This window comes from Phyllostomus discolor, chromosome 8, assembly GCF_004126475.2.
Source record: "Phyllostomus discolor isolate MPI-MPIP mPhyDis1 chromosome 8, mPhyDis1.pri.v3, whole genome shotgun sequence".
Classification (NCBI taxonomy): Eukaryota; Metazoa; Chordata; class Mammalia; order Chiroptera; family Phyllostomidae; genus Phyllostomus; species Phyllostomus discolor.
In genome coordinates, this window is record NC_040910.2 from 57,317,871 (window position 1) to 57,345,766 (window position 27,896).

Below are 27,896 nucleotides of genomic sequence, written 5' to 3' on the forward strand. Positions count from 1 at the left end.
TTTCAGTATGTATGACTCTATTTGTATTTTGTTTGTTTGTTTGTTTTGTTCATTAGGTTATAAGTATAAGTGAATTCATGTTGCATTTTTCTTTCTCTGACTTGCTTATTTTACTTAGTACAATATACTCTAAGGCCATTCCCATTGTTACAAAAGTTACCTTTTCTTCATATTTTTAGTTGAGGAATATTCAATTGTGTACATATCCTCATGTACTCTTGTTGAGAATACAGATTAATACAGCAACCAGACAAAATACTATGTAGTTTCTTCAAAAAATTAAAAATTAAGCTGCCTAGTGACCCAGCAATTCCACTTCTGAAATCTATCTGAAGAAAGCTGACACACTAATTAGAAAATGTATATGCACCCCTGTGTTTATTGCAATGTTATTTATAATAGCCAATATTTGGAAGCAGCCCAAGTGCCCATCAGTGTATGAGTGGATGAAAACATGAGCTCTCCGTTCTGATCCATTGTTCTATGTGTCCATTTTTGTGCAAACACTTTACTGTTTTCATTATTAGAACTTTGTAGCATAGTTTGAGACCATGGAAAGCAACATCTTCAACTTTATACTTTTTCTCAACATTGCTTTGAACATTTGGGGTCAATTGGTTCCATATAGATTTGAAAATTATTCATTCCAGTCCTGAGAAAAGTGACATTTGCATGTTGAGAGGGATTTCACTGAACCTGTAAATTGCCTTGGGAAGTACAGTTGTTTTAACAATTTGAATTTATCAATCACTTCACACCATTTATTTTTTTATTTTTCCTTGTCTATAAATTCTTTCAATATCTTATCATTTTGGTGGTACTTTTTTTTACCTCTTTGCATACATTAATTTCTAATTAGTTAATTCCTTTTCATGCAATTGTAAATATAATTATTTCATTTATTTCTTCTGATTGTTATTATTGTATACAAACATGACAGATATGTAGATATTAATTTTTATTTTACTACTTTACTGAATTCTATTTTTTTAAAGATTTTATTTCTTTATTTTTAGAGGGGAAGGGAAAGAGAAGGAGAGGGAAGGAAGCATCAGTGTGTGGTTTGCCTCTCGTGTGCCCCCTACTGGGGACCTGGCTTGCAACCCAGGCATGTGCCTTGACTGGTAATCAAACAGGCGACACTTTGGTTCACAGGCCAGCACTCAATCCACTGAGCCACACCAGCCAGGGCTACTGAATTCTTTAAATAATTATATTATTTTTTAAATTATCTAAGGTTTTGAATATATAATGTAATGTCATTTGCCAAAAATGTCAGGTTTTGTCCATATTTTTGCTATCTTTAAATTATTTTTCTTATTTGATTGCTATGGCCAGAAAAATACAGTACTGCGTTGAATAACAGTGGTGAGAGTGAGCTTTCTTTTCCTTTTCCTGATTCCTGTTCCTGCCATAGTATTCATTAATGATTCTTTTCTTATTTTTGGTGATAGTTGTAGTTTTTCCTTTTCAATTCTTGATTTTATTCATAAGGGAGAGAACTCTCTTGTGTTCTTCTTTTGGCCTGATGAATCTTATTACGGGTTTGTCAGTGTATTTATAATTTGAAATAACTATCCTTCATAGTTATTGTTTTTTTTTCTATCTTTTATTTATTTATTTACTTTTTATTTTAAATATTTTATTTATTTACTTTTAGAGAAAGGAAAAGGGAAAGAGAAAGGGACAAAAATATCAATGTGTGGTTGCCTCTTGTGTGTCCCCTACTGGGGACCTGGCCCACAACCCAGGCATGTTACCTGACTGGGAATTGAACTGGCGACCATTTGGTTCTCACACAGCCCATGCTCAATCCACTGAACTACACCAGCCAGGGCTTATCTTTTAAATTTCATTAATTTCTGCATTGAATTTTAGTGTCTTTTTCTTCTTTCTTTTTATCTTGTTTGCTTTTCTTACTGGCAAATTTAAATTGTTTTGCTGGTATTTTGATTTTTTTCTCTTGTGATAGGCCTATATAGCTGTAAAGTTTTTTTTATGATGGATTTATGATGCATCTCAGGTTTAGTGAGGTTATTTTCCTTTTTATTTGTCTCAAGGAATGTTTTGGTTTTTAAAACTTTTTCTCTTCTTTGATGTATTGGTTGTTTAGAAGCATGATTTATAATTTTCTCATAATTCTTGTTGTTTGTTTATTTTACCTATACTTGAATTTTAGTAACCACTGGGTTCAGAAAACAATATTGATATAATTTCAAAATTTTTGAATTTTTTGAGTCTTGTTTGGTCACTTTGTATGTGATCTATTCTGAAAATATTCCATGTGCACCAGGAAAAAAGTGTTAAAGTGCTGTTTTTCAATAAAGTGTTCTAACAATGTCAATAAAGGCAGAATAATCTAACATGGCAGTTAAGGCAGAATTTTCTTAGTCATTTTTAAAACACAATATTTTAAAATAAAAATACTCTTTCTACACTTAACTAGAAAAATAACACTGTAGAATCATAGCTTTGTAGCTCTCAATATTACTGATAAAGAATCGAAAAGGCAAGTTTGCTACACTCATGTCACATCAGTTATTTGTGGCAATTCCAGATTTGACGTGAAACTGTTCCTTATGAATCCACATCATCATAAAGTTTAGAAAGAAAATTCAGTGAGAGATAGGAGAAAGCTGAAAAAAATGGGGAGCTTTTATCATGTGTTCTCACCAGGTTTTCACAACTGACTTTGTGCAGTAGAACTTTCACAGAATCTGGCCTCATGCCCTCTGTATTGCATATACTGGTGGCGGTGAATTTGAGGGTGAAGGGCACCAGGACAGGACAGGCAGTTTTATTGGAAAAGAGTAGAAGGTCCACACTGTAAGACAGGATTGGGTTATATTTCATTTTTTACCAGGTCCTCCTCACCAACAACTCAAATTCTTTTTCCCCAAAACAAGTTTTTGGAAATATGAGGCCTTTCTGCTGGACACAGAAGTTACACACATTTCAATGTCCTATGATTTGTCATTCTGGCCATGATTTATACAATGTTTCCAGAGGCAGAGAAGATTATAAAAATAACATCTGCAACTAAATAGAAAAGTGACTTCAAATAATTTCTAATGTGACTCTCTGACCCTCTGACTAAAACTTAGTTTTAGGCTTGTGTCTGCATCTTTTATTGAGTTATGCTGCATGTTAGAGAAAGTAACCCAGGTAGCAGGTGTTTTAAACACCAGGTACATGAATCAACACCATCCAAAATCACTTCAAGTTCTCTGACTGGGCCTGCTGTTTCTCTGCTGCTGCCAGGGATCTCTGATCTGACACTAACAACCAAAACTGGGACCAGATACATGGCACCACGAACTTTGGACAGGTTTATTTCCACGAGCTTCTCCAAAATCACAACCACCATAGGCCAGTGACAAAGAAGGCTTGTCATAGGGGAAGGAAAATTCACTAGATGGACAGACACAGTGGGTCAAGCAGTATATTTTACAGTCTGAGGCCCAGAGAAGCACCTCCATGTCTAATCCAATTAAATTTACACAGTCTATTTAGGGTTTATTTTACCATCAACTTGTTTAGAGAATCAAAATGAATCTCAGAGAGATGAGGGAATATTTCAAAGACAGAAGCTGGAGGTGGGCTGTGTCACCTTGTGTTGCGGGGCAAAACAGTGCTCACTTAGTAACCAGTCTCTACAAGATGTTTTGGATGGTGTTGAATGTCTGAGAAGTGAACAGGTAGGTAGTCATGGAAACAATGGTTCTGCATGAGAAGATGGTGTTGTGGACACTACAGAAAAGTCTGGTTTTAGGTTTTCTGAAGTTCCTTCCAAATGCAAGCCTCATCCAAAGCAAGTTGATGTGGTCTCCACACGAGAAATAAGATGTAACTTCAGTAACACCAGCAGAAACCACTGAAAGAACCAGTATCTGGTATTCACCCTGAAATGTCCAGTTTTTGAGGGATAGGAAGGCCTGAGCTAAAAAAAATCTGACTCAGAAAACTGCAATTTTCTAGTTGGGTGTATTATTCAATTATTTCCTTCAAAGCATTTTGTTAACTGAGGAAAATGTACCTATTTGTGACAACATCATTAAACATCATTACCCCTCTTTGATGGTGGCTAATTTCTTTCCAGTCTGACTTTGAATTTATCATTCTTTTAAATTTAAACCACTCTTGTGTTCAGGTTGTTCAATTCTATCAGAGTGGTTCTTATGTCATATCACGATTCTTGAATGCCTTACTGCCCTCAGGTGATATCTCCAGTTTCAGATGTAGTCTTCAAATTGGCTTAGCATTATATTTGTTATTAGAGAGAATTTCACTGTTATAAAACGTGGTTTGTTTTGCACGGCTCAGTGCTGTAAAGATACCACTCCAACAATGGCTGCTCAACGTGTTGAAGTGGTCACTAGGGCCTATGAAACCACATGAAAAACCTCCAGAACCTCCAGAAGGTGTTTGCCCTCAGAGAAACACCTTCACCTGGTGGCGAAGGTTTCCTCTGTTCTGGAGCTCTTGTTGCCCAACTGTGGCCTAAGGCTCCTAAGGAAAGCCACTTCCCCTTCTAGATGGGGTGTGACATGTGGGGAGGGGCCTTCCTGGTGACTAGGGACTGACAATGGCATGACGTCCTGAAAATGAGCCTCCTGGCTATGGAGGGCTAGTGACACTTTTACTAACTGATCAGTGCTGCTTTCTGATAAATGATCAATGATGTCTTCAGGGAAGATCCTCATTAGAAGGGAGAAAAAATGGAACCCCTTTAAAATAGAGCTAGAGCTGCCACCCGACAAGAACTGCCTCAAGCGTCTTATGCTTCAAACCTTAGAAAGTTAAAACAGGGCAGAATGACCTTTGGATGGGGCCTAAGTCTATGCTGCGCCCCAGAGACCTGTTTGCAAAGGGAGGAACAAAGCAGATACTGGGCCTCCTGGACTGATGGCTGTTGGACTGAAAATGTGGTTTAGAATTATATCACTATGCTATGTGATCTGCACTGACAGAATTGCCTTCCTTCTGTTGGTGCGGTCATTCCTCTTCCCCTTCTCCTACACATCCCTCGCCTCTGTCTCCTCATCAGGCCTCTGCCTGAATCAGGCATTCCCAAAGAGCTGTCCTTGGATCTCAAATAAATGCTTCTTACAAAGAAGACTTTGTAAGGTCTTCTATGTTCAGGTTAACAATACCTATGTAATGAAACCTCCCTAAAAAACCTGAAAGGGTGGGGCTTGCAGATCTGGGGAGAGTGGTGCATCTGCACACAGCAGAGAAGCCCCTAGCCCCTTCCCCCACACTGGGCCCTATGCTGTTCCATCTGGCTGTTTCTGAGTTAGACCCTTTCTTAATAAACCAGTGATCAAGTAAATAAAATATTTTTTTGACTTCTGTGAGGCACTCTGGCAGATTAATCAAACCCAAGGAGGAGCTCCTGGGAATTTCCAACCTATCACCAGCTAGTCAGAAGCACAGGTGGTAAGTGAACTCTCTACTGCAGGCCAAATGGGCAGGGGTGGTATTGTAAGATTGAACCCTTAACTGTGGGCTCTGATGCTGTTTCCAGGTAGATGGTGCCAGAACTGAGTTGAATTGTAGGACATAGGCTGGTGTTGGAGAATTGCTTGCTGGTGTGGGGAGAACCACACTGGAGTTGGGTGCAGGACATAAGGGGTTCACTTCCCTGGGAGAAGGGTTCATCCAGCCTGTCGTCTGAGGGGGCCAATGCTCAGGTGTCCTTCATAATAACCAGGAGTGAAAAGACCCAGAGCTGCAGGGGCAGGTGACTTGCCCGCATAGATATGCACTGGAGCCAGAGAAGGACGTGGCCAGGAGGGCCCTGTCCCTGACTCTGAAGCCTGACTTGCCAGGAGCCAGGCCAAGGAGACTGCACGCCTCTGCTGAGGACCAGCTGTTAGATGCTCCCCCTCGACCCCTGTTCCTTCTAACAGGCTTTCAGCCTGTGAGCAACCAAAGACAGTAACTGGAAATGCAATGGGCTGGATGAGAAGAAGGACACCCAGACAAAGAGAAACTGAGGAGGCATGTTAGTTTGAGGTCAGCAGCTCTGAGCTTTTGTTTTGTGAGTCACAGAAAGCTAACAAAGAAAACCAATTAACTACTCCAGCTGTCCAAACTGGAGAGATATTAAAATGGTCTGTCATCACTTCTTCATTCTAAGACACATTCTCTTTCACCTTTTACTGTTTCTGAAGTCAGGATGTGTCTAGTAATTGGTCACGCAGAGGAGTGTGGGGACAGCAGATTTTTGTCTGGGCTGCTGCTGGCCAGCTGGTGTCAGGCAGTGTGACCTTCCAGGCCCCACTCCTGGCTCAGGAACATCTATCTGTCCTTGCCAGCGTCAACAGATGTTCAAGAGTCGTTGCTGACTATCCAGTTGTCTGTAAGGGAACTACGGGGAAATGACACCCAGTCCAAGAGGCCAGTGAAGCACACCTGCTGGTCTGAATCACACTTTAGATTCTGGAGGGGTTACTGGGGAAAAGGCAGCCCAGACTGGAGATGGCCATGTGTCTTCAAGTGGCTCTGCATGCTTCTGTGACCGGGGTGGCTGACAGCTCAGGCCAAGGTGGGAGCTGTCGGAGGTGAAGGCGCCATCACACCTCGAGGGGTACAGAGTCAGGAGGCGGGGCTTTCGTCCCTTCCCATCAGCTGGGAAACTCTCCCCGAGAGTTAAGAGATCAGGACCCATGCAGGCTTACTTCAATCTCCCCCTTTTCCTCACAGTTTTTAGGTGACAGAGTTGGTAGCATGTTATTACTTTACCAAGACAAGTCCACATTAGGAGCCTCATTTAATCGATTCCCTGTTTACTCCCTGCGGTGTGCATATGTTACGGGTGTGCTAGTGTTTCAGGCTCCTGAACGCCTTTCGATGTCGTTTCACTTTTAACCTTCCCGAGTCATTGTGTTTTGACATTTTCCTTTTTAAAAAAAATTTTATTGACCTGGCTGGCGTAGCTCAGTGGATTGAGCCTGGGCTGTGAACCAAAGCATCGCAGGTTCGATTCCCAGTCAGGGCACATGCCTGGGTTGCAGGCCATGGCCCCCAGCAACCATCACATTAATGTTTCTCTCTCTCTCTCTCTCTCTATCTCCCTCCCTTCCCTCTCTAAAAATAAATAAATAAAATCTTTAAAAAAATTTTATTGTTGTTCAATTATAGTTGTCCCCATTCTTCCCTCATTACTCTCCCCTGCCCCGCCCACCTTGTTTTGATATTTTTTAATTGACAGCATCCACTTGGATATTATTTTTTGATCCAGTGTTAGATCCTTTTAAAAGAAGAGTTTCACGTTCACTGTAGTGGTAGTGCTTGTGGTTCATTTGACTGTACCCTCGTCTTCTGTGTTTTCAATCTTCTGCCTCCTCTGTTCTCTCACTTTAGCAATGTGAGCATATGTACATGTAAATGTATGTTTGGTCTAATTATGGAAAACTATCCTGTTGTTATTGCCATTCACAATCACCAGTAATCCAGGAATAATTAACCTCTTCTTCATCCGTCAACATCGGGAGTGAAGCTGGCTGCTCCCACTGAGACGGTAAACCAGTGCTGACTTCTCCACTGTGTTTGTGACCCTGCTCACAGCTGCCATTTAAAGCTTATTCTACTACTAAAGGTTTCCCATGTTTACTGCCGGCACCAGTCATTATTTTCTTAAATTTTCTGTGCCTATGATGTCCTGGGACTAGCCAGTTCTTAGAGATGGCAAAGGGCTAGCCTGGAAGCACACCTTTTAGATGTGAGGCCTCCGACCCCCAGCCACTCCCTTTATCCCTCACCCATGAGAACAGTATGTCCCCTGCCCAACATCATCCCAGGGCCAGGTAGCCGGCCACTGCACCCCAGCCCTAGAGCTGAAGCCGGCTTGAGCTCTTCAAACTGGCCATTCCTGACCGGCTCCCCTGCCCTGCCCTGCCTTTCCCACGAGAACACCCTGGTGGCTCTGGCCTGGGCTTCTCCTGCTTCTCCTGCATCCCAACCAGACTCATGCTTCCCCATGTGTCCTGCAAGGCCTGGCATGCTGTTCTCTTGGGAACTGTGAGTGATAAGTTCTTTCAACAGCCTTGGCCTCTCTGGGTCCTTGCTGTCACCTCCATAAATCAAAGCCCTGTGGGCACAGAGGAAACACTGTGGTCCTCCTTGGCGTATTTGGTTTCATTCTCTGAGCAGTCTGGGTGGCCTGGACTCCCTGAAGTGGTCAGGCTGAGCCAGCCTCCTGCCACGCTGCCCCCATGTCCTGGAGGCACCTCCTTCGCTGGGGCTTCCCGTGGTTCCAGGTCCTATATGAGTGGCAAGTGGCCCTGAGCATGTTCAGGCTGCCCCGTACCCCACCTCCTGGGCTTGCAGTCCCACCTCCTCCTCCAGGTGCCTGGTCCTGCCAGTTCTCAGCCAGAGACTCCTGAGAGAGTCAGCCTCAATGACACCTGCCCTCAGTCCTGTCCACACAAACAACATGGGCTTCCCATGGTTTGTAGGGAGTCTGGTGGGGACAAGCTGTGCTCACGTTACTGCTGCATGCTGAGGTCGCCCCACAGAGGTTTCTTGTGTCAGCCTCAGGTGGAAGCCAAAGACATAATAATAACAACAGAAACACAGCAGGTGTTTCCATGAAGAGCCAAACCAGGGAGACCCATGGTGGGCCTCCCTGGTCAAGAGTAAGCTGTCCGGCCTGGTCGGAGGGCAGGGAAGTGGCAGTGCTTTGAAAGAGTCACCTGAGGACTGTGTGCTAAAATCACCTGTGGAGTTCATAAAAGTCATGCTGTGGGCCTAGCCTGGACCTGGGAATTAGCCTTTCTCAGGAGGGGCCCCAAGCTACCCATGCTGCTCCAAGGTACACTCAGGGCTGAGAGCCCCCAGCCAGAAGTGGGCAGGTGAGCCTGAGCTGGGAGCATGCCCTGCCCCAGGGTGTCGCTCCTTGCCCCCGCACAACCCGACATTGTGACCCTGAGCCTCCTGGGCTGGCACCAGGACACTCACCCTGCAGTCTCCTCGCACGCAGATGCTGAAGGCGTCCTTGTAGGAGCAGCGTGTCCCATCGTGCACCATTCGCTTCATGGACACAACCTCCCCAGTCTCCTTGGACTCGCAGTAGAGGTGGCATCTCTCCTTGGCTGGAAGGGAAGAAGCAGGGTGTCAGGGAGGAGGGCGGGCTGCTTGCTCACCTCCCTGCCCAAGTCCACTTCTTAGGATTCAGCACCCTCCCCAGTGCACCTTCCCTGGGGCAGGGAAAGGAAAGGGAAGGGGACTGCAGCCCCTTTCTGTTGTGTCTCTGTCTCAGGGCCTTGACCCTAAGGGCTGACTTAGGAAGGGCTGTACCTCCTGAGCAGCCCAGGTCTCAGCCTCCATGGCCCTGGCCCTTTGGGGGAGGCAAGTGGCTGTTTGGCAGCTCTCCACCCAAAGATCCCTTCAGTCAGCCTTCTCTGAACCCCAGTAAGGCTAGATGCCCTTGATCCAGTTTAGGTCACTAAAACACTGTTAATTGATAGCTGTCTACCCTGCCTGCCAGGCTGCACCCCTCCCTGCAGGGTGCTCAGCTGGTGTCACACACATAGGACGATGGGGCCAGGTGCCCATGGGGCAGTGAGGTCCATGCCAGCAACCAGCCCTGACTGGTGCCTAGAAGGAACAAAGACTGTGTGTTTAAAATTCCATCATGGCTACGGGGATCCAAGTGGAATGCAAACACTATCACAGCTGAAGCTACCAGACTTTCCAGCTCCTAGAAGTTAATACATGCCTTTTCATGAGTAAAGCAGTTCAAGCTATGGTTTCTGACACTGAGTCCTGAATGAAAGATGAGAAGGCTGGAGGTGGCCTGGTTCCACCCAGTGCTGTCCCCACCTCCATCCCTGCGTGGGCTTATTAGCACACCTGCCACCTCCTCCACCAGGTGGAGGTAGCAGGACCAGGGCTCGCCAAGCCGCTGCTCTCCTGCCTGCACCCCTGGCCAGGCCCTGTGCTCTGGCTCCTTCAGGACTACAGTCCTGCCTGAGCTCCCAGCCCCAGCCCCAGTGGCCCCAGAGGTCCCTGCAGGGCTCTGCTGGTGGCTCTGTGGCTGGCAGCCTTGCTCCCACAGGCTCTGTTGCACAAGAAAGTCCAAGCCCCAGTCCAGCCACCCGACCGTCCCTGAGCCTTGCCCTGCCCTCCACACGCAGCCTCACCGTCCTGGTGCTCGTGGGGCAGCCAGTGGTGCTGGGCGTCGCCGTGCTCAAAGTACAGGTCCCACTGTTGGCACTGCTGCTCTCGGAAGTCGGCCAGGCTGTCAGGACAGCTCTGGGAGTTGCAGAGCTGGAAGTCGTAGCTGAGTCCTGAGCAGGTGCGGCCCCCGTTGGCTGGGCTGGAGGAGAGGGCAGAGGCCTTGCAGCTCAACGTCATCAGGGAGAAGCCAGCCTTCGGGGCACCACTTGTGGAATCTGGGGGATCCCTTGTCTCAGGTGTTGGGCAGCTCTGCTGGCTGAAGGAACCCAGCCTTGCCCTGTCCTGGCCACAGAGCCAGGGCAGCCTGCCAGCTTCCCAGAGGGCTGGCGATCCTTCCTCAGGGTCCTGTGGGGTCTCCTCTAAGTCTGTGCCTGACCAGGGTGAGAATTCAAAGAGCAGTTCCAAAATACTAGACTCCCCCCTGCTAAGGTCCTTCCCTGGTGTGAGCATCCGGTGGCACTCCACCCCTGTGTCTGTAATCCTCTAGCTTCACTGAGAACTGTTCACAGACCTCCAGCCTCACAGAATAGGCACTGGCTGTGAGTCGCCAGGTGTGTCTGCCAGACTGGGAGGGTGTGGCCAGCCAGGCCCTAGGAGGGGCTGGGGCCTCAGTGCTGCCATCTGCCAGGTGTGGGAAGCCCAGCAGGGCTGAGGCCCCTGCTCTGCGCTGCATAGCAGGGCAGAGGAGAAAAGCTGCCTCTGTAAGGCCCTGCCATGGGCTGTGCTCCGCTGGGAGCAGTCAGAGGCCTCTGGTTTCAATGGGAGATAGATAGAAAGGGCAACTCTGAAACTGATGCTAGGGTCACTGGTAGGACCACAGGCCAATGACAACACCAACAAGGGTGTCCCCAGGGGAGAGGGGGCAGGTCTGGGTGGAGGTGTGGGGAGTCCAGGGAAACGGTGAGCACCTGTGTGGCAAGAAGGAAGGGCCTGCTGTTGTGGGAGGCCCCGATCAGTCCAGGCATGAGGCATGCCAACTGAGCCAAAACCCATGCTGACTCCAAAACAGAAGAGTGAGCTGGAGAATCTGGGGTGGTGGCGAACAGGTGAAGAGCTGCAGGGTTGCAGTCACAAGCAGGTGGGCTGTGGAGAATACAGTGGGAACTCAATCCTGTAAGCAGGGCCCAGCTAGGGGCTGTGCGCAGTCTCCACACTGGTCCCAATGTCATCGGAAGAGCTTTGGATTAGCCCTGGCAGTAGTAACTAAAATGGGCAGTGTGAGGTCCAGCAGTGGTCACCAGGACAACAATGGATAGGGGCGGCCCAGGGGGCACCTGCACTGCTGACAGAGGCTGTGCGGGGCCTGTGAGCTCAGGATGCTCCAGGCACTGCAGCCGCGGGTCTCCCACAGATGTGCATGAGGCTGGTGTCAATCAACAGTCGGTATTCTGCACGCTGTCTGACAGGGAGTGCTGGTGCTGGGCAGGACCTGGCCGTTCTCCAGGACCGATGGCTTTCATGAACAGATGGGCTCATAGGCTGTACTGACAGTTTTGCTCCTATCACTGCTGTCCCTGACTCTTGTTGTCACTGAAGAGGCTGGGCAAGCCAGAAGGGTAAAATCCCTACAGCGTGCAGGTGAGACAGGACCGAACATGTGCTGCCTCTCCCCTCCAAAGCTGTATGAGCTGCCCCAGAGCCAGGCCAAGGGTGAGTCTGCTGGAGCTGGGAGCCTGGCATTAGCAGGAGGGCCTGGACTCCAAGGGTGGGAAGTCAGGCAGAGCGGCTCTCCTGACTGCACCCTGGGCTTGAGTTACTCCATCGCATGTGAATGGATGGCTGAGACTTATCATTTATTCAGTGCTCACTGTATGCCAGGCACATGCCATAGGACAGGAATCCCATGGTCCTTGCTGAGCAGCCTATGGATGCTGTGGTTCTAACTTCCTGTCTGGTCAGTCTCATCATGAGGCAAGCATACCAGGCATGCTTGAGGGGAGTCAGAGGTCAGGGCACTTGGGGCGCCCTTGCTGCCTCTGCTCCTGGTGAGGACAGCAGCCTGGAGCCCTGGGCAGGAGTCCATCAGAGTGGGAGGAGAGGGCTCCATCAGGAGCTGGGCTGGTGGCCAATGGCACAGGTGACCCTGATGTGCAGGCTCTCCCTCTGTTGGAGACCAGGACACCAGTCCCTTCCCAGCCAATGTGGCCTTGACCCTTCTCCCCCGAGCAGTTACTGTGGAGCACCCCCTGGCTCTCTGGTGGCCAATTTAGGGCCTGGACAGAAAAAAATTGCAGCCGAGGAGAGCAGGGGAGCTGCTGCAAAGGCAGAGCCCAGCCAGTCTGGACAGGTCCCAGAGACCTGTGGGGCTTAACTTCTGGGGTCACAGGCTCATCTGAGAAGTTGATGTGAACAGCTAGCGACCTGCTCCCCGAGAAACGTGCACGCACAGAAAGTCACGTGTAATTTCTGATGAGGCCATGGCAGAGCCCAGAGGAGGGGGATGAGCCCAGGACTGAAGATTAGGGCTTAGGGCCCCAAACCAAATATCTAGGGGGAGCGGGTGAGGGTAGCAGGTGAGTGGAGAACACTGGTGGGAACAATCTGAGTTGCCCGCCAGCCTGCACGTGGGCCTGGCATTGCTATGGTGCCCGGCTTGGAAACTAGAAATCTCTCTTCTTCATGTGAAATTCCGGATTTGATTTTCATGTAAATCAAAATCTTTAAAAGTCTGAACAGACTGAAGAAAGACAAAAGCTACGAGTCTCCTGGCAACTGAGTGGCTGCGAACAGGCAGGGGAAGACCAGGGAGCGGCCATCTGTGGGGATGTCCTCCTGCGCACTAGGCCTTTGTCACTTTGCTGTGTGTGCACCTGCAGAAACTCCGTGGCAGGCTGCCAAGGCCAGAGGCAGAGAGGGAGGCTTCTAATTTACCTGCCCCGAGACACACAGGCTACAGGGGCCCAGCCCCGAGCACCCTGGCTCCATACCCTCCCTCTCTGCGGGCACTGCCCTGGGGGTGCCCAGGCTCAGGGGCTGGCAGGAGAAGTAGCCTGGGCGTGAATGAGGAAGTGGTCATGGGTCAAGGAGTAGGCACGGACCAGAAAGATACTTATAAGGTGGGGTGGGAACAGGGATGGGAGGCATGAGGGACTAGGGAAGACCAAACAGCAGGCCCCATGCCTGGGAGGCAGGTGGGGGTGTATGGTTGGAGATGGGGGTGGAGTGGGCACGAGGGCAGCCTCCCCAGGCTGTGTGTCCCCTGGGCATCTTCTTTCAGGGAGCTTGCCGCTGCCCCTGTCCCTTGCCTGACTGTGAATAGCTGCCCCCTGCTCAGGTTCCTGGCATCCTGCAGCCTAAGAGAGCCCTTCTCTGCCTTATCCTTACTTCCTGGTCTGTGTCTCACCTTCTGTCCTTGATGTCCTCGACTGAGAAGGGCAGAGTAAGCTTGTGCTGACAGGAGGTGATCCGTGGGGAAAATGGCCCTAGGCCTGTGGGTCAGGAGACCAGGTTTCGAGGTCTTCAGAGCCGCCTCTGTCCCCAGCGGCTGTATGACCTAGGCTGGGAGCCTCCCCTCTCTGAGTCTCAGCTTCTCCCAAGGGAAGGTGAGTGGGGGACAGGGCTATGGGCCTTTGTGCCTCTCCAGGACTGGTGTGCAGCCTCAGGGGCCTTGCTGGATGGGCAGGGGCCTCAGAGCCGCAGCTGCCATCTGGGAAACACTGGGGCCAACTTACTGTGGGTTGTCACACTGTCGGGTCCTGAACTTAACACCTGTGCCACAGGTGCGTGAGCAGGAGCCGAAGGGACTCCAGGAGCCCCAGTTGCCGTCCCGTTTGAGCATGTCAGGCGTCAGCCAGATGCAGTGTCCTTTAAAGCAGTGCTGAAAGACAGAAGGCCGTTCCCTTGACCCATGTTCCCTGCCCTGACTTCATCCCGCAGTTCCCGTGGAGACCTCCTGGCCCTAGAGGCACAGGTAGGAGAGGGCCTATGCACCCACAGAAGCTTCAAGCCCTTCAGGAGGCCGAGTGAGGTGCTGGCCCATTCAGCTCCATTGGTTACTCCCTGGCCTTCCCCATCCTCAACGCCTTGTCCAGCCTACTGTGTCCCCAGCCAGAGCCTGCTCATACCAGGTCTCCAGGGTAAAGCCACCAGCATGCCCACACAGGGGACACTAAAACAAATGTGAGCAACTCATCGAGCCATGGGTTCCAGGGACATGCAAGATCTGCCCGTGTAAGCAAAAAAGCCAGTTTTAAGAAAATAAGGAAACGCAGGTCAGGTGGTATGCCGACATGGTAAAAACTCATGAACACAGTAAGGACAGCACTGGCAAGCAGGGAAACACAATCCCATAACTTGAGTCCGATCACTCTGCCTGCCCCCCTTCCTCCCCGAGGGAGAAAGCTTATACAATGTAGGGCCCATTTTAAGAAGATTGCAAAGTTAAAAACAACAAGTTAGGTATAAAATGAAATACTGAATTAGAATAAGAAAATACATCACAAAATATTAAACATTTAAAAACTGACCAATACCACAACCAACCAAAAGCAGAGAAAAATGATTTTTTTTCGAGTTGATTGAACGGCACGAGTTTTCCTGCAAGTCTGACTGCGTACTCATACATCCGCTCTTCGTGTGACGGTGCCTCCATGGCATTGTTTTCACAGAGAGAACAGAAAGGCAGCTTGGCCGTTCCTCAGGAAACGTCTTCAGTAACGGGCAGTAAGTGGCAGTTTTAAACTCTGCAGACCACGTGACCTCTGTGGCCGCTGCCCAGCTCTGCCATAGGAGCAGGAAAGTAGGTCCAGACAACAAATACATGAACAGGATATGTGTGTCCCAATAAAACTGTTTGTAAAACAGGCAGCAAATGGAAACTTCTAGCATGGAGTTGTAAGGATATTGGTGAACTCTCTCCTTAGTAAAACAATCATTTAAGTGGTGAAAATTATATATTAAAAAAACTGTTTAAAGTATCTGGAAATTGTCCTAAGGTCAATACAATACACGGAGAAACATCCATAAGAAAATTCACTAAATCTTGGTGAGAACAATGAGTGTCTCTCTCCTCCCCAGCTCAGTGAGATGGTGCTCAGCTGCCTGGAGGACACAGCCCCACTCGCCACAGCTTCCAGGCTGGGTCTGTGCTGCCACCTAGGAAAAGGCAGGCCACTGACATCTCCCGCAACCCCCGACTCTGGGTTACAGGAGGTCCATCCCAGGTGGGGGTTTGGCCATGAGGGCTGGGGTTCCCACTACCCACCCAGTCCTAGTCCCTGTCCCTGCACTCAGGGTTGAGGTTCTACCCCAGGTCTGGCAGGGCTAGGGTACTAGACCCCTATACCCCCTTCCCCAGCTTTCTTGTAGGGAAAGGTCACATGCCAAAAGGGACAGGTTAGGAAGACCAGGGGCTACCATCCCAATCCAGTGACTGATTTGTAGACCAAGAGTGTCTGGGAGAAGTGGGCCACCCTATCCCTAGTTCAGGTAGAGTGGTCCAGTGGTCTTTGTGGTGGGGTGGGGCTGAGGCAGAACAGAGAGCTCCATTATTCTCCTGAAGGGAATTGACTTTGGAACAGATCATGAGGAAATTCATACCTAAGAGTATTGTCAAAAACAATGTATTAGCAAACAACTAAGAGGAGATCAGTAGCTCAATGTTACCAGTAGCAGCAAATAAAATGGTAAACCAACTAGAATTGTACAGAGAGAACCATGAATAAGACAGCTAAGAACCCCCCTGAGTTCTGAGCAAGCTTCAAAGACTGGCAATGCTCTGCCTCTGTGAAGGGTCCAGAATTTAATTGGATAGTACTGTAGACAAGTCATATCCCAGGGCATTATAAAAAACTACACAGTAATCAGCTAGCAGCTAGTGAAAGCTAACAGCTGGGTATGATACCAATAAAGGCAGAATAGCCAGAAGCTAATAAAAAGGTCAGAGGAGCCCTGGTTAGTATGGCTCAGTTGTTTGGAGTGTCATCTGCTAAAGTGAAAAAGATCAGAGGAGACAGTAAAAGACTAGCTAATCTCACTGTCCTGAGGTGATGAGAGGTTGGGGAAGGCTTGTGAGATCAGAATGACTATTCACAGACCCAAGACTGTGATCTCTGAGGAGTAATGTTAGCAGCTGCACACTGCAGAGCTAATGAAATGTTGGGAACTGTCCTGCCTGGTTTCAGGAGTTGTAACCCTGCCCACAGGTGAAAAGGCCCTACAGCTAGGGGACCTTGGGACCATAAGCCACTAAGGAGACATAACTTATCTTCCTGGCAGGGGTGCAGCCTCTGCCCCCTTTACTTCACCCTGCTTGGCCCCTGGAGGGTGGCTGGACAGTCAACGATAGGTAAGATTCCTCAAGAAAGGAACAACCTAAGACAGGCATAGTCATGAAGGGGGCCATCAGGGAAGGACTTAGGGGATTGTGGAGAAGGGACAAAACCCCTCACCCCTGAGCTTTATCATAGCCTGAGGCTTCATTCTATCTGTAGAAAGTCTCCTAATCTCTTGGCTGCCTTGCTCTCCTCCACGTGATTCTGGCCTGAAACAATGCCAAAGGTGGGTGCAGCCCTGTGCCAGAACTGTCGGTTCCTAGTTGGGGGCGATCAGGCCTAAGAAAGAATGCATAAAGTCCCGTGAAAACTGCTTTGCTAAGAATGTCCTCAATTTAAATGTTATGGATCCAAGCTCAAAATAAATTTGTTCCTCAAGGTTTTACAGCCAATTGGCATCACCCTGTCTCCCAGACCCTGATTCAAAAGGACCCTCATGATCCCAGAAATGTTTTCTGTAAACCATACCTCCTTTCTTTGATATGCATCCCTATGCAAGCTAAAGTCAATAAAAGCCCATTGAGAGAGGGGCTAAATGCCCTTCTCCTATGAGACTGGCTACCTTTCTTCCCCAAGCAGATCATGTCTTGGTAGACTTATTCTCATCTGTGGCAGGCAGAGGGAGCTCTGTGGGCAGAGCCCCCCCACCCCCACCAATGAAATTTATTTAAATAGTCAAACTACATCACTACACAAATAAATAAGTAAACAACAGTGCAACAAGATCCAGGAAAATCAACATTCAGAATTTCTTCAATGTATTATCTAAAATGTCCCGTTTTATTAAAACTTTTTTATTTTTTAAATATATTTTACTGATTATGCTATTACAGTTGTCCCATTTTCCCCTTTCACTCCCCTCCACCCTGCACACCCCCTCCCACCCACATTCCCCCCCTTTAGTTCATGTCCATGTGTCATACTTATTTCTTTAGCTTCTACATTTCTCATACTATTCTTACCCTCCCCTGTCTATTTCCTACTTACCATCTATGCTACTTATTCTCTGTATCTTTCTCCCTTGTCTCCTCCTCCCATTCCCCTGTTGATAACCCTGCATGTGATCTCCATTTCGGTGGTTCTGCTCCTGTTCTAGTTGTTTGCTTAGTTTACTTTTGTTTTTGTTTTAGGTGTGGTTGTTAATAATTGTGAGTTTGCTGTCATTTTACCGTACATGTTTTTTATCTTCTTTCTCTTATATAAGTCTCTTTAACATTTCATAAAATAAGGGCTTGGTGATGATGAACTCCTTTAACTTGACCTTATCTGTAAAGCACTTTATCTGCCCTTCCATTCTTAGATGAAAGCTTTGCTGGATAGAGCAATCTTGGATGTAGATCCTTACCTTTCATGACTTGGAACACTTCTTCCCAGCCCCTTCTTGCCTGCAAGGTCTCTTTTGAGAAATCAGCTGACAGTCTGATGGGAACTCCTTTGTAGGTAACTGTCTCCTTATCTCTTGCTGCTTCTAGGATTCTCTCCTTCATTTTAATCTTGGCTAATGTAATTATGATGTGCCTTGGTGTGTTCCTCCTTGGATCCAACTTTTTGGGGACTTTCTGGGGTTCCTGAACTTCCTGGAAGTCTATTTCCTTTGCCAGATTGGGAAAGTTCTCCTTTGTTATTTGTTCAAATAACCTTTCCACTTGTTGCTCTTCCTCTTCTCCTTCTGGTATCCCTATAATTCAGATGCTGGAACGTTTAAAAATGTCCTGGAGGTTCCTAAGCCTCTTCTCATTTTTTTGAATTCTTGTCTCTTCATTCTTTTCTGGTTGGTTGTTTCTTTCTTCCTTCTGTTCCACTCCATTGATGTGAGTCCCAGTTTCCTTCCCATCACTATTGATTCCCTGTACATTTTCCTTTATTTCACTTAGTGTAGCCTTCATTTTTCATCTAATTTGTAACCAAATTCAACCAATTCTGTGAGCATCCTGATCACCAGTACTTTGAACTGTGCATCTGATAGGTTGGCTATCTCTTCGTTGCTTAGCTGCATTTGTTCTGGAGCTTTGATCTGTTCTTTCATTTGGGCCATTTTTGTGGTCTTGATATGCCTGTTACATAGTGAGGGGTGGAGCCTTAGGTGTTCACCAAGGCGGGTCAACCCAGTCACTGGGTTGTGACTCTGTATGTGGGAGAGGGGTCCAAGAGGGAACAATGGAGCTTGCTCTGCTCTCTGCTGGATTTCAGTCACTTCCACCATTTCCTCCTAGCAAATTGGGCCTTTCTGGTACTGATTCCCATGTGGATGGGCTTGTGTATGTTCTAGGACCCTGTGGGTCTTTCCAACGAACTCTCCTGTGAGGCTGGGAGTCTCTCTCAGCATCTCAACCCCCACAGGTGTTTTCAATTGGTGTTTTGAGGCTTCATTTCCCCACGCTGGGACCCTGGGTTGCTCAGTCTGTCTCACTCCCCAGTTTCTCCTGGTTTATCTGCACTCGAATGTGGGACCACCTGGTTTCACAAGCCCCCTTGTGCTCCAAGCTCCTCTACAATCTGCAGCCTCATTGGGTCCACCAGCCTCTGCCTTGCACGCCCACTGGGGTCTGCCAGCTGCTGCTTTGTGCGTCCAGGGTCTGCCAGCCACTACCTGCACCCTCGGAGTCCTCCAGCCATCGCTTTTTTTTTTTTTTTTTTTTTTTTCTGTGACCCCTTTCCGCCCTGCCACCTGACTCTGCCCCTCTTACAGGTCTGGATGAAAGTGTCTACTTTAACTCCTTGGTTGTTAGACTTCCATATAGTTCAATTTTCTGTCCGTTCTGGTTGTTATTTTGTTTCTAAATTTTTGTTGTCCTTATTTTGGTTGTTCGAGGAGGCACAGTGTGTCTAACTGCACCTTCCTCTTGGCCGGAGGAAAAACTCAGTTTCTTGTTAAGTTTTTTTTGCTGTGATTCAAGTTGCTTTCCTTAGGTAAAATGTCAAGCATTCCAGAATTCTTATACAGAGCATCCTTCACGTTGGAACTCAAATAACAGAGGTCTGTCTGCCCAGAGCCCGAGGTTCCTCTGCCAGGCCTTGGCTCAGGGTCCCGGGCACTGCCAGTCCCTTTGGCTCAGCCCCAGTGGTCACAGGAGGAAGGGGTGGGAGACTGGGATCTGAGGCAACTTCAGGTGCACCCAGTGGGATCTGTCGCGCCCTGGCGACAAGGGTGGACCTGGCCCTCTGGTTCCTTCGCAGGTCCTGTGATGCCTTGAGTAGTCCCAGACTGGGAGAAGAGGCCCTGCAGCATTCTCCCGGTTCCCCGCTAGCTTCACACTTCACTGCACAGAACCGGCAGATCTCGAGCCTCCAGCTAAAAATGTCCAGTTTCAACAAAAATTTCTGAGACATGAAAACAGGAAAGGGTGACCCAACACAGGAAAATATGCAGGTGATAGGAGCTTTGAGGAAGCCAGGTAATAAACTTAGCAGAAACAGATTTCAGAACAAAAGGAAACCATATCTAGAGAACTAGAGAATATAAGAACAATGCCTCACAAAATAGAGAACATCAGCAAAAGGACAGACATTATAAAAAGAACTAAATAGAACTTATGGAGTTGAAAAGTACAAACACTGAAATGATAAACTTACTAGAGGGCTCAACAGTAGATTTGCACTGGCAGAATATAGAACCCATGAACTTGAACAGAGATCAATAGAAATTATGCACTCTGAGGAGTAGAGGAAAAAAGATTCAGGAAAAAAGAACAGGACCCTGGGAAACATGAGAGACTGTCAAGTCCACTAAGATGTGCATAGTAGAGGTGCCAGAAGGAGAGACACACAGAAAGGAGCAGAAAATATTCAAAGAAATAATGGCTGGAAATGTCCAAAATTTGATGAAAAACATTAACCCACACATCCAAAAAAAATAACAAACTCCACGTAGGATAAATGCAGAGATCAACATCCAGAAACATTATGGTCAAATTGTTGAAGGACAAAAAAAAATTGTTGAAAGCATCAAAAGAAAAATGACTCACTGTGTACAAGGAATAACTGCTGACTCTTAATCAGAAATAATGGAGGTCACAGGTATTGGTGTCAGCTAGGAATTATATCCAAAAAAACTACCTTTCAATATTGAAGGTGAAGTAAAACATTCCCAGATAAACAAAAACAGAGAATTCATCACTAACAGACCTGTCATATAAGAAATACTAAGATAAATTATTGAGGCTGAAAGCAAGTGACATTAGGAATAATTCAAATCCACATGAAAAAACAAAGTGCTGAAAATAGACAAATTTCTAGAGAAACTTGGACTACCAAAATTAATTTAATAAGATATAGAAAATCTGATTAGATCTATAACAATTAAAGTGATTGAATGAGTTATTTTAAAACTTCCCACAAACAATAGTTTAGGTCACTAGCAATTCTACCAAACATTATAGAAAATTAATATGAATTCTCTACAAACTCTTCCACAAAATAGGAGATAAAAGAAAAATTCTCAAAACTCATATTATGAGACTAGTATTGCCCTGATATCAACCAGACAGTGATATCACAAGAAAAAAACTACAGATCAATATCTCTTATAAAAATAGATTTAAAAGTCCTCAACAAAATTCTAGCAAACCAAATACAACAACACTTTAAAAGATTATATACTATGACCAAGTGGAGTTTATCCCATGAATGGTTTAAGATTGGAAATCAATTAATGTAATAAGTCACATTAATAAAATAAAGAACAAATTATACATTACCTCAAGACTCAAAAAATTATTTGGCAAACCCGACATTCTTTAATGAAAAAAAAAACACTCAATAGACTAGGAATGAAAGAGAACTTCCTCAACCTGATAAAGCACATCTATGAAATATCCACAACGAGGATCACGTTTAAGAGTGAAAGAATGAACATTTTTCCCCTGTGAGGCGAGCAAGACAAGGATGTTTGCTCACAGTACTTCTAGGCAACATTGCACTACAAATTTTAGCAAGTACAGAAAAAGAAGTAAAAGGCATACCGATTGGAAAGAAAAAGTAAAACTATCTTTATTCTCAGATGACATGACCTTCTACATGTAAAATCCTGAGGAATTCACTAAAAACTATGAGAGTTTAATAAACAAATTCAGTGAGACTGAAGAATATAAGATCAATATACAACAATTAATCATATTTCTACAAAGTAGTGATGAATGATCTGAAAATAAAGTTAAGGAAATAATTCTATTTATAATAGTATCAAAAAGAAGAAAAGTACCCTATAGGAATAAATTATATAAAGGAAGTGTACAACTGAAAATTATATAAATTGTTGAAAGAAAATAAAAATCTAAGTAAATGCAAAGACATCCCATATTTATGAGTCAGATTGCTGATATGGCAATATTCACCATATTGATCTATAGATTCAAAGCAATCCTATTAAAATTCCTCCTAGAATTTTACAGAAATTGAGAGACTGCTCCTAAAGTTCATGAAAGTGAAAGGATCAAGAATAGCTAAAACAATCCTGAAGAACAAGGTAGGAGTAATCAAGACAGTGTGACCCTCCTATAAGGACAAACAGATCAGTGAGATTGAACTGAATCCAGTCCTGACTGGTGTGGCTCAGTGGATTGAGGACCAGCCTACGACCCAAAGGGTTGCCAGTTCGATTCCCACTCAGGGCACAACCCTGTGTTGTGGGCCAAGTCCCCCCGTAGGTGTCTTGTGAGAAGCAACCACACATTGATGTTTCTCTTCCTCTTTTTCTCTCTCCCTTCCTCTCTCTAAAAATAAATAAATAATATCTTTAAAAATATAAAAATATTTTGAAAAAAGAATTGGATCCAGAAATGAACCATTACCTATGGTCACTTGACTTTTAACAAGGGTGCCAAGACAGTTCAATTTTAAAAGGCATGTCTACAACAAATAGTGCTGAGGCAAGAGAATATCCCTGTGAAAAAGAATGAGGATAGACCCCTTCCTCACATTGTACACAACAATTAACAGAAAATGACTCACAGACCTAAGTGTAAGAGCTAAACTTGTAGAGTTAAACACAGCAATATATCTTCTTGACCTAATGGCAATGGTTTCATTTTATTTTTCAATTGCAACTGACATTCGGTATTATTTTAAATTAGTTTCAGGTGTACTGATCAGTGATAAGACACATATACTTTACAAAGTCATCCCTCCTATAAGGCTGGTACTCACCTTGCACCAAACATAGCTATTATAATATTATTGACTATATTCACTATGCTGTAATTTACATTCCTGTGACTATTTTAAAACTACTAATTTGTACTTCTTTTTTAAAAATAAATCCTCACCTGAGGATATGTTCATAGATTTTAGAGAAAGAGGAAGGGAGAGAGATAGAATCATCGATGTGAGAGAAATCAATTGGTTGCTTCCCGTATGTGCACTGACCAAGGATAGGACACACAACCTGGGCAAGTTCCCTGACTGGGAATTGAACCCACAATCTGTTGGGTTTTTTTTTTTTTTCAGTGTATGGGATGGTGTTCCAACCAATTGAGCTACCTAGCCAAGGCCTAATTTTTACTTCTTAATCCCTTCACTTTTTTACTCAGCCCTCCCAACCTTGGCAACCCTCAGTCTGTTTTCTGTATGTATGAATCTGTTTATATTTTGTTTATTTTGTTATTTAGATTCTACATATAAGTGAAGTACATGGTATTTATCTTTTTCTGTCTGATTTATCTAACTTAGTATAATACTTGAGGTCCATCCATGTTGTCACAAATGGTAAGAGTTCATTCTTTTTAATGGCCAATTATGTTTCATTGTACCACCTCTTCTTTATCCATCCAATTGTCTACTGATAGGAACTTCAGTTGCATTCATATATTGATTCTAACTAATGCTGCAATGAACATAGGGGGCATATATCTTTTCAAATTAGTTTTGGATTTCTCTGGATAAACACCCAGATGTCCATGGGATTGCTGGGTCATAAGGCAGTTCTGCTTGTAATTTTTGAAGAACCTCCATACTGCTTTCCACAGTGTCTGCAACAATTTGCATTCCCAACAGTGCATGAGGGTTCCCTTTTCTCCATATTCTCACCAACGCTTGTTGTTTGTTAATTTATGGATGATAGCTATTTTGACAGGTGTGAGATGATATCTCACTTGTGGTTTTCATTTGCATTTCTCTGATGATTAGTGACATTGAGCATCTTTTCTTGTCTATGGCCCATCTGTATGTCTTCACTGGAGAAGTCTCTATTCAGGTCCGCTGCCCACTTTTATTTGGGTTGTTTGTTTTCTTGGTGTTGACTTATATGAGCTCTTTTAGAATTTGGATATTAAGCCCTTATTGAATGTATTATTTTCTCCTATTTCGTGAATATTTTCTCCGATTTAGGCTGTCTTTTAGTTTTTTGATGGTTTTCTTTGCTGTGCAAAACCCTTTTTAGTATGATGTAGTCCATTTGTTTATTTTTTTGTTTCCCTTTCCCGAGGAGATATATTGGAAAATGATACTACTAAGAGCAATCGACAAGGAAACTGTGGCTTTAAATGACACAGTAGATAAGATGGAGTTAATTGATTATTTAGAGCATTTCCCTTGAAAGCAGCAGAATTCACATTTTTCAAGTGCTCATGGAGTATTTTCCAGGGTTGGCCACCTGCTAGGCCACAAAACAAGTCTCAGTGAATTTAAGAAGACTGAAATCACACCAAGCATCTTCTCTGACCACAATGGTATAAAAATAGAAATCATTTACAAGAATAAAAAAACAGAAAAATACAGAAAATACAGAAACACTTGGAGGCTAAATAATATGCTACTAAATAGTGAATAGATTAACAATCAGATCAAGAAAGAAATCAAAAGCTACCTTGAAAAACAATGAGAATGAAAAATACAATGAGCCAAAATCTATGGAACACAGCAAAAGCAGTCCTAAGAGGGAAGTTCATAGCAATATCAGCCTACCTGAAGAAATGAGAAAAATCTCAAATAAACAATCTGACCCTACACCTGAAAGAACTAGAAAAAGAACAGGCAAAGCCCAAAGTGAGTAGGAGGAAGGAAATAATCAAGATCAAGTAAAGAGAAGTAAATGAGATACAGTCTAAGAAAAGTACAAAGATCAAGGAAATAAAGACTGTTTCTTTGAAAATATTAATAAAACTGATAAATCTTTAAACAAAACTGATCAAGAAAAAAAGAGAGAGGACACAAATAAATAAAAAATGAAGTAAAACTGTTAAAGTAAAACAACAGTTTTCTCTCACACACAAAAAATGAAAATGAAGAAGTGACAACTGACACCACAGAAATACAAAGGATTTTAGATCCTTAGAGCCATTGGTTACTACCAATGAAACTGATTCAGTAACCAAAACACTCCCAGCAAACAAAAGTCCTGGACAGATGGCTTGTAAATTTAACCAGGTTGTCAAAGAAGAACCAACACCTACCCTCTCAAATTATTGTAAAAAGTTCAAGAGGAGGGAAGAGCCCTAAGCTCATTATCCTGATTCCAAAAACAGACAAAGGCATTGCAAGAAAAGGAAATTAAAGGCAAATATCCCTGATGAACATAGACACAAAATTCCTCAACAAAATATTAGCAAACCAAAATCAGCAATACATTAAAAAGATCATACACTATGATCAAGTAGGATTTATTTCTGGGATGCAAGGCTGATTCAATATCTGCAAACCAATTAATGTGATGTACCACATAAACAAAATGAAGTATAAAAATCATATGGTCATATTGATAGAGAAGAAGCATATGATAAAATCTAACACCCATTAATCAGAAAAACTCTCAACATAGTGAGAACAGAGGGATCATACCTCAACATAATAAAGGGCTTATGAGACAAACCCACAGCTAACATATTCAATGGAGAAAAGCCGAAAGCATTTTCTTAATATCAGGAACAAGACAAGGTTGTCTACTTTTACCACTTTCATTCGCCATAGGATTAGAAGTCCTAGCCACAAAAATCACACAAGAAAAGAAAATTAAAGTCATCCAGGTTGAAAAGGAAGAAGTAAAGTTGTCATTATTTGCAGATGACATATACTAGATAGAGAAAACCCCAAAGATTCAACCAAAAAAACAAACCCCCCCAAAACCCAAAATAATTAGAACTGATGAGTTCAGTAAAGTAGTAGATACAAAATTAATATTCAGAAATCAGTTGAATTTTATACACAAATAATGAACTATCAGAAATTGTTAAAGAAACAATCCCATTTACAATTGCATAAAAATAAAATATCTAGGAATAAATTTAACCAAGGAAGTAAAAGACCTGTACTCCAAAAATTATGACACTGAAGAAAGAAATTGAAGACACAAAATGGAAGCATATACCATGCTCACCTATAGGAAGAATTAACATCATTAAAATGTCCATATTACCCAAAATAATCTATTGGTTCAATGCAATCTCTCTCAAGATACCAATGGCATACTTCACAGAACTATCACAAGTATTCTAAAAATTTATATGAAACCACAAAAGACCCCAAATGGCCACAGCGATCTGGAGGAAGAAGAGCAAAGTTGGAGGAATCATACTATCTACTAGCAAGCTATACTATAAGCCTACAATGATCAAACCATCATAGTGTGGCACAAAAACAGACACATAGGTCAATGGAACAGAATTGAGAGCCCAGAAATGAACCCATGCCTATATGGTCAATTAATACATAACAAAGGAGGCAAGAATATACAATGGGATAAAGACAGTCTATTCAATAAATTGTGTTGGGAAAATTGGACAGATACAGGCACAAAAGAAACCAGACCACCTTCTTACAATATATACAAGAATAAAGTAGAAATGGATTAAAGCGTTACATAAGATTCAAAACCATAACACTCCTGGAAGAAAACATAGGGAAACTTTCTGGCAATGGTTTTTAGATACCACATCAAAATCACGAGCAACAAAAGAAAAATATTGAAATTAAACTTTATCAAAATGAAAAGCTTTTGTGCATTAAATGATACCATCATGAAACTGAAAAGACAACTCACAGAATGGGAAAAATATGTGCATACCACATATTAGGTAAGCCTGATAAGGGACCTGTATAATTGTTTCTTATATACAAAGAACTCTTATAACTCAATAATAAAAGATACTCAATTAAAAAGAAGGGAATATGAATATACATTTATCTAAAAAAGATATATACAAATTTCCATTAAGTACATGAAAAGATTCTGATCACAGGTCACTAGGGAAAGGCAAATCAAAACCACAAGAAGATAACACTTTGCACATTGGAATAATTATAATACAAACACAGAGAATATCAAGTTTGGGGAGGATGTAAAGAAGTTGGAATCCTTACATATTGCTAACTGAAATGTAAAATAGCACAGATGCTTTGGGAAAAAGTTGGCAGCTTCTCAAAATGTTAAACATACAGGAAGCAGCAAGATGGTGGTAGAGTAGAAGAGTTTATCTTTCACTGCCTCCCAGAACCAAGCTGAAAATAAAAATAAAGAGGGGAACATCCACCTGAAATCAGCTGAGGACTACCCAAGGAGGAGATATGTACCCAAGCACAGGCAGAAACCACCTCATGACCAGCAGAAAGGGCCGGGACACAAAAGGGGCCAGCACCACTTTTACAGGTGTTGGTTGCTGGGCTGAGGGAGCTTCCCCTTGAGGGGAGTGAGGCCTGGACAGACTGGGCTCCCAAGCACAGAATGCCAGTGTTGGGATCACCTGTGCATACAGCATCCAGAGGTGAAAGGCCAGCATCCAGAGGTTTCCTTTGCCTGCTGGAGAAAGACAGAGCCTGCTGGGGACAGCTCCATTTTTTTTCCTTGTTTGTTCCAAGGGCCCAAAACACAAGTTTTGTGTTCCCAGCTACTCTTCTTTGGCTTGGGCAGAGGGAGGGCAGGACGGTCTGGAGTTGTACAAGGAGAATCAGGAGTGGGAGGCTTAGGGGTGAGGCATGGGGGAGCGGCTGCTGGGCTCCCAGTGCTGGCATATAACACCATACTGCAGCAGCCATTTTTTGTGAGAAAAGCAAGCCCCTCCCAGAGGAAAAACAATGACCCCACCCTGTGGGAAAACCACTTGCCCCAGAGTCCTCTGAAAGTTTTCTACCCCATCATCTGGAACCCTGCTTGCCACCCATGTTGAAATCTTGCTTGCTCCATCTTTCTTACTTTCCCCAACCTGAATCTTATCTCCTGCTGAAAAGACAGCAACACAGGCTGACTCAGGGGTTTTATAGACTGGCTTTAGGGCATGGTCATTCCATATACTTTCTCAGGAACCAGACTGACACTTACTTCTCACAGGAGACCCTAGGAAGTCCATCGGACCCAAACTCTGGGCTCCGGAGGCCCCACTTGCTACCCTACCAGGGGCTTTACTGCAAAGTTCAGGGAATAATATGGGACAGACACAGACATATGAACACACCCACCCACCATCTTCCCTGAAATCTGAATGGCACCTCCCACAGGAGATCCAGGGATCCCAT

At 44.6% G+C, this 27,896-nt stretch overlaps 1 protein-coding gene across 1 annotated transcript in view; it reads right to left on the reverse strand.

Annotated features, from left to right (window-relative positions):
• Positions 1-27,896, reverse strand: part of ADAMTS2 (ADAM metallopeptidase with thrombospondin type 1 motif 2) — a 256,584-nt gene that overhangs the window by 29,289 nt on the left and 199,399 nt on the right. The window contains exons 11-13 of the mRNA XM_028534523.2: positions 13,857-14,002; positions 10,149-10,324; positions 8,965-9,098 (exon numbers count right to left, since the gene is read on the reverse strand). Of these exons, the coding sequence (XP_028390324.1) occupies positions 8,965-9,098; positions 10,149-10,324; positions 13,857-14,002 (456 nt within the window). The remainder of the gene's footprint in view (positions 1-8,964; positions 9,099-10,148; positions 10,325-13,856; positions 14,003-27,896) is intronic.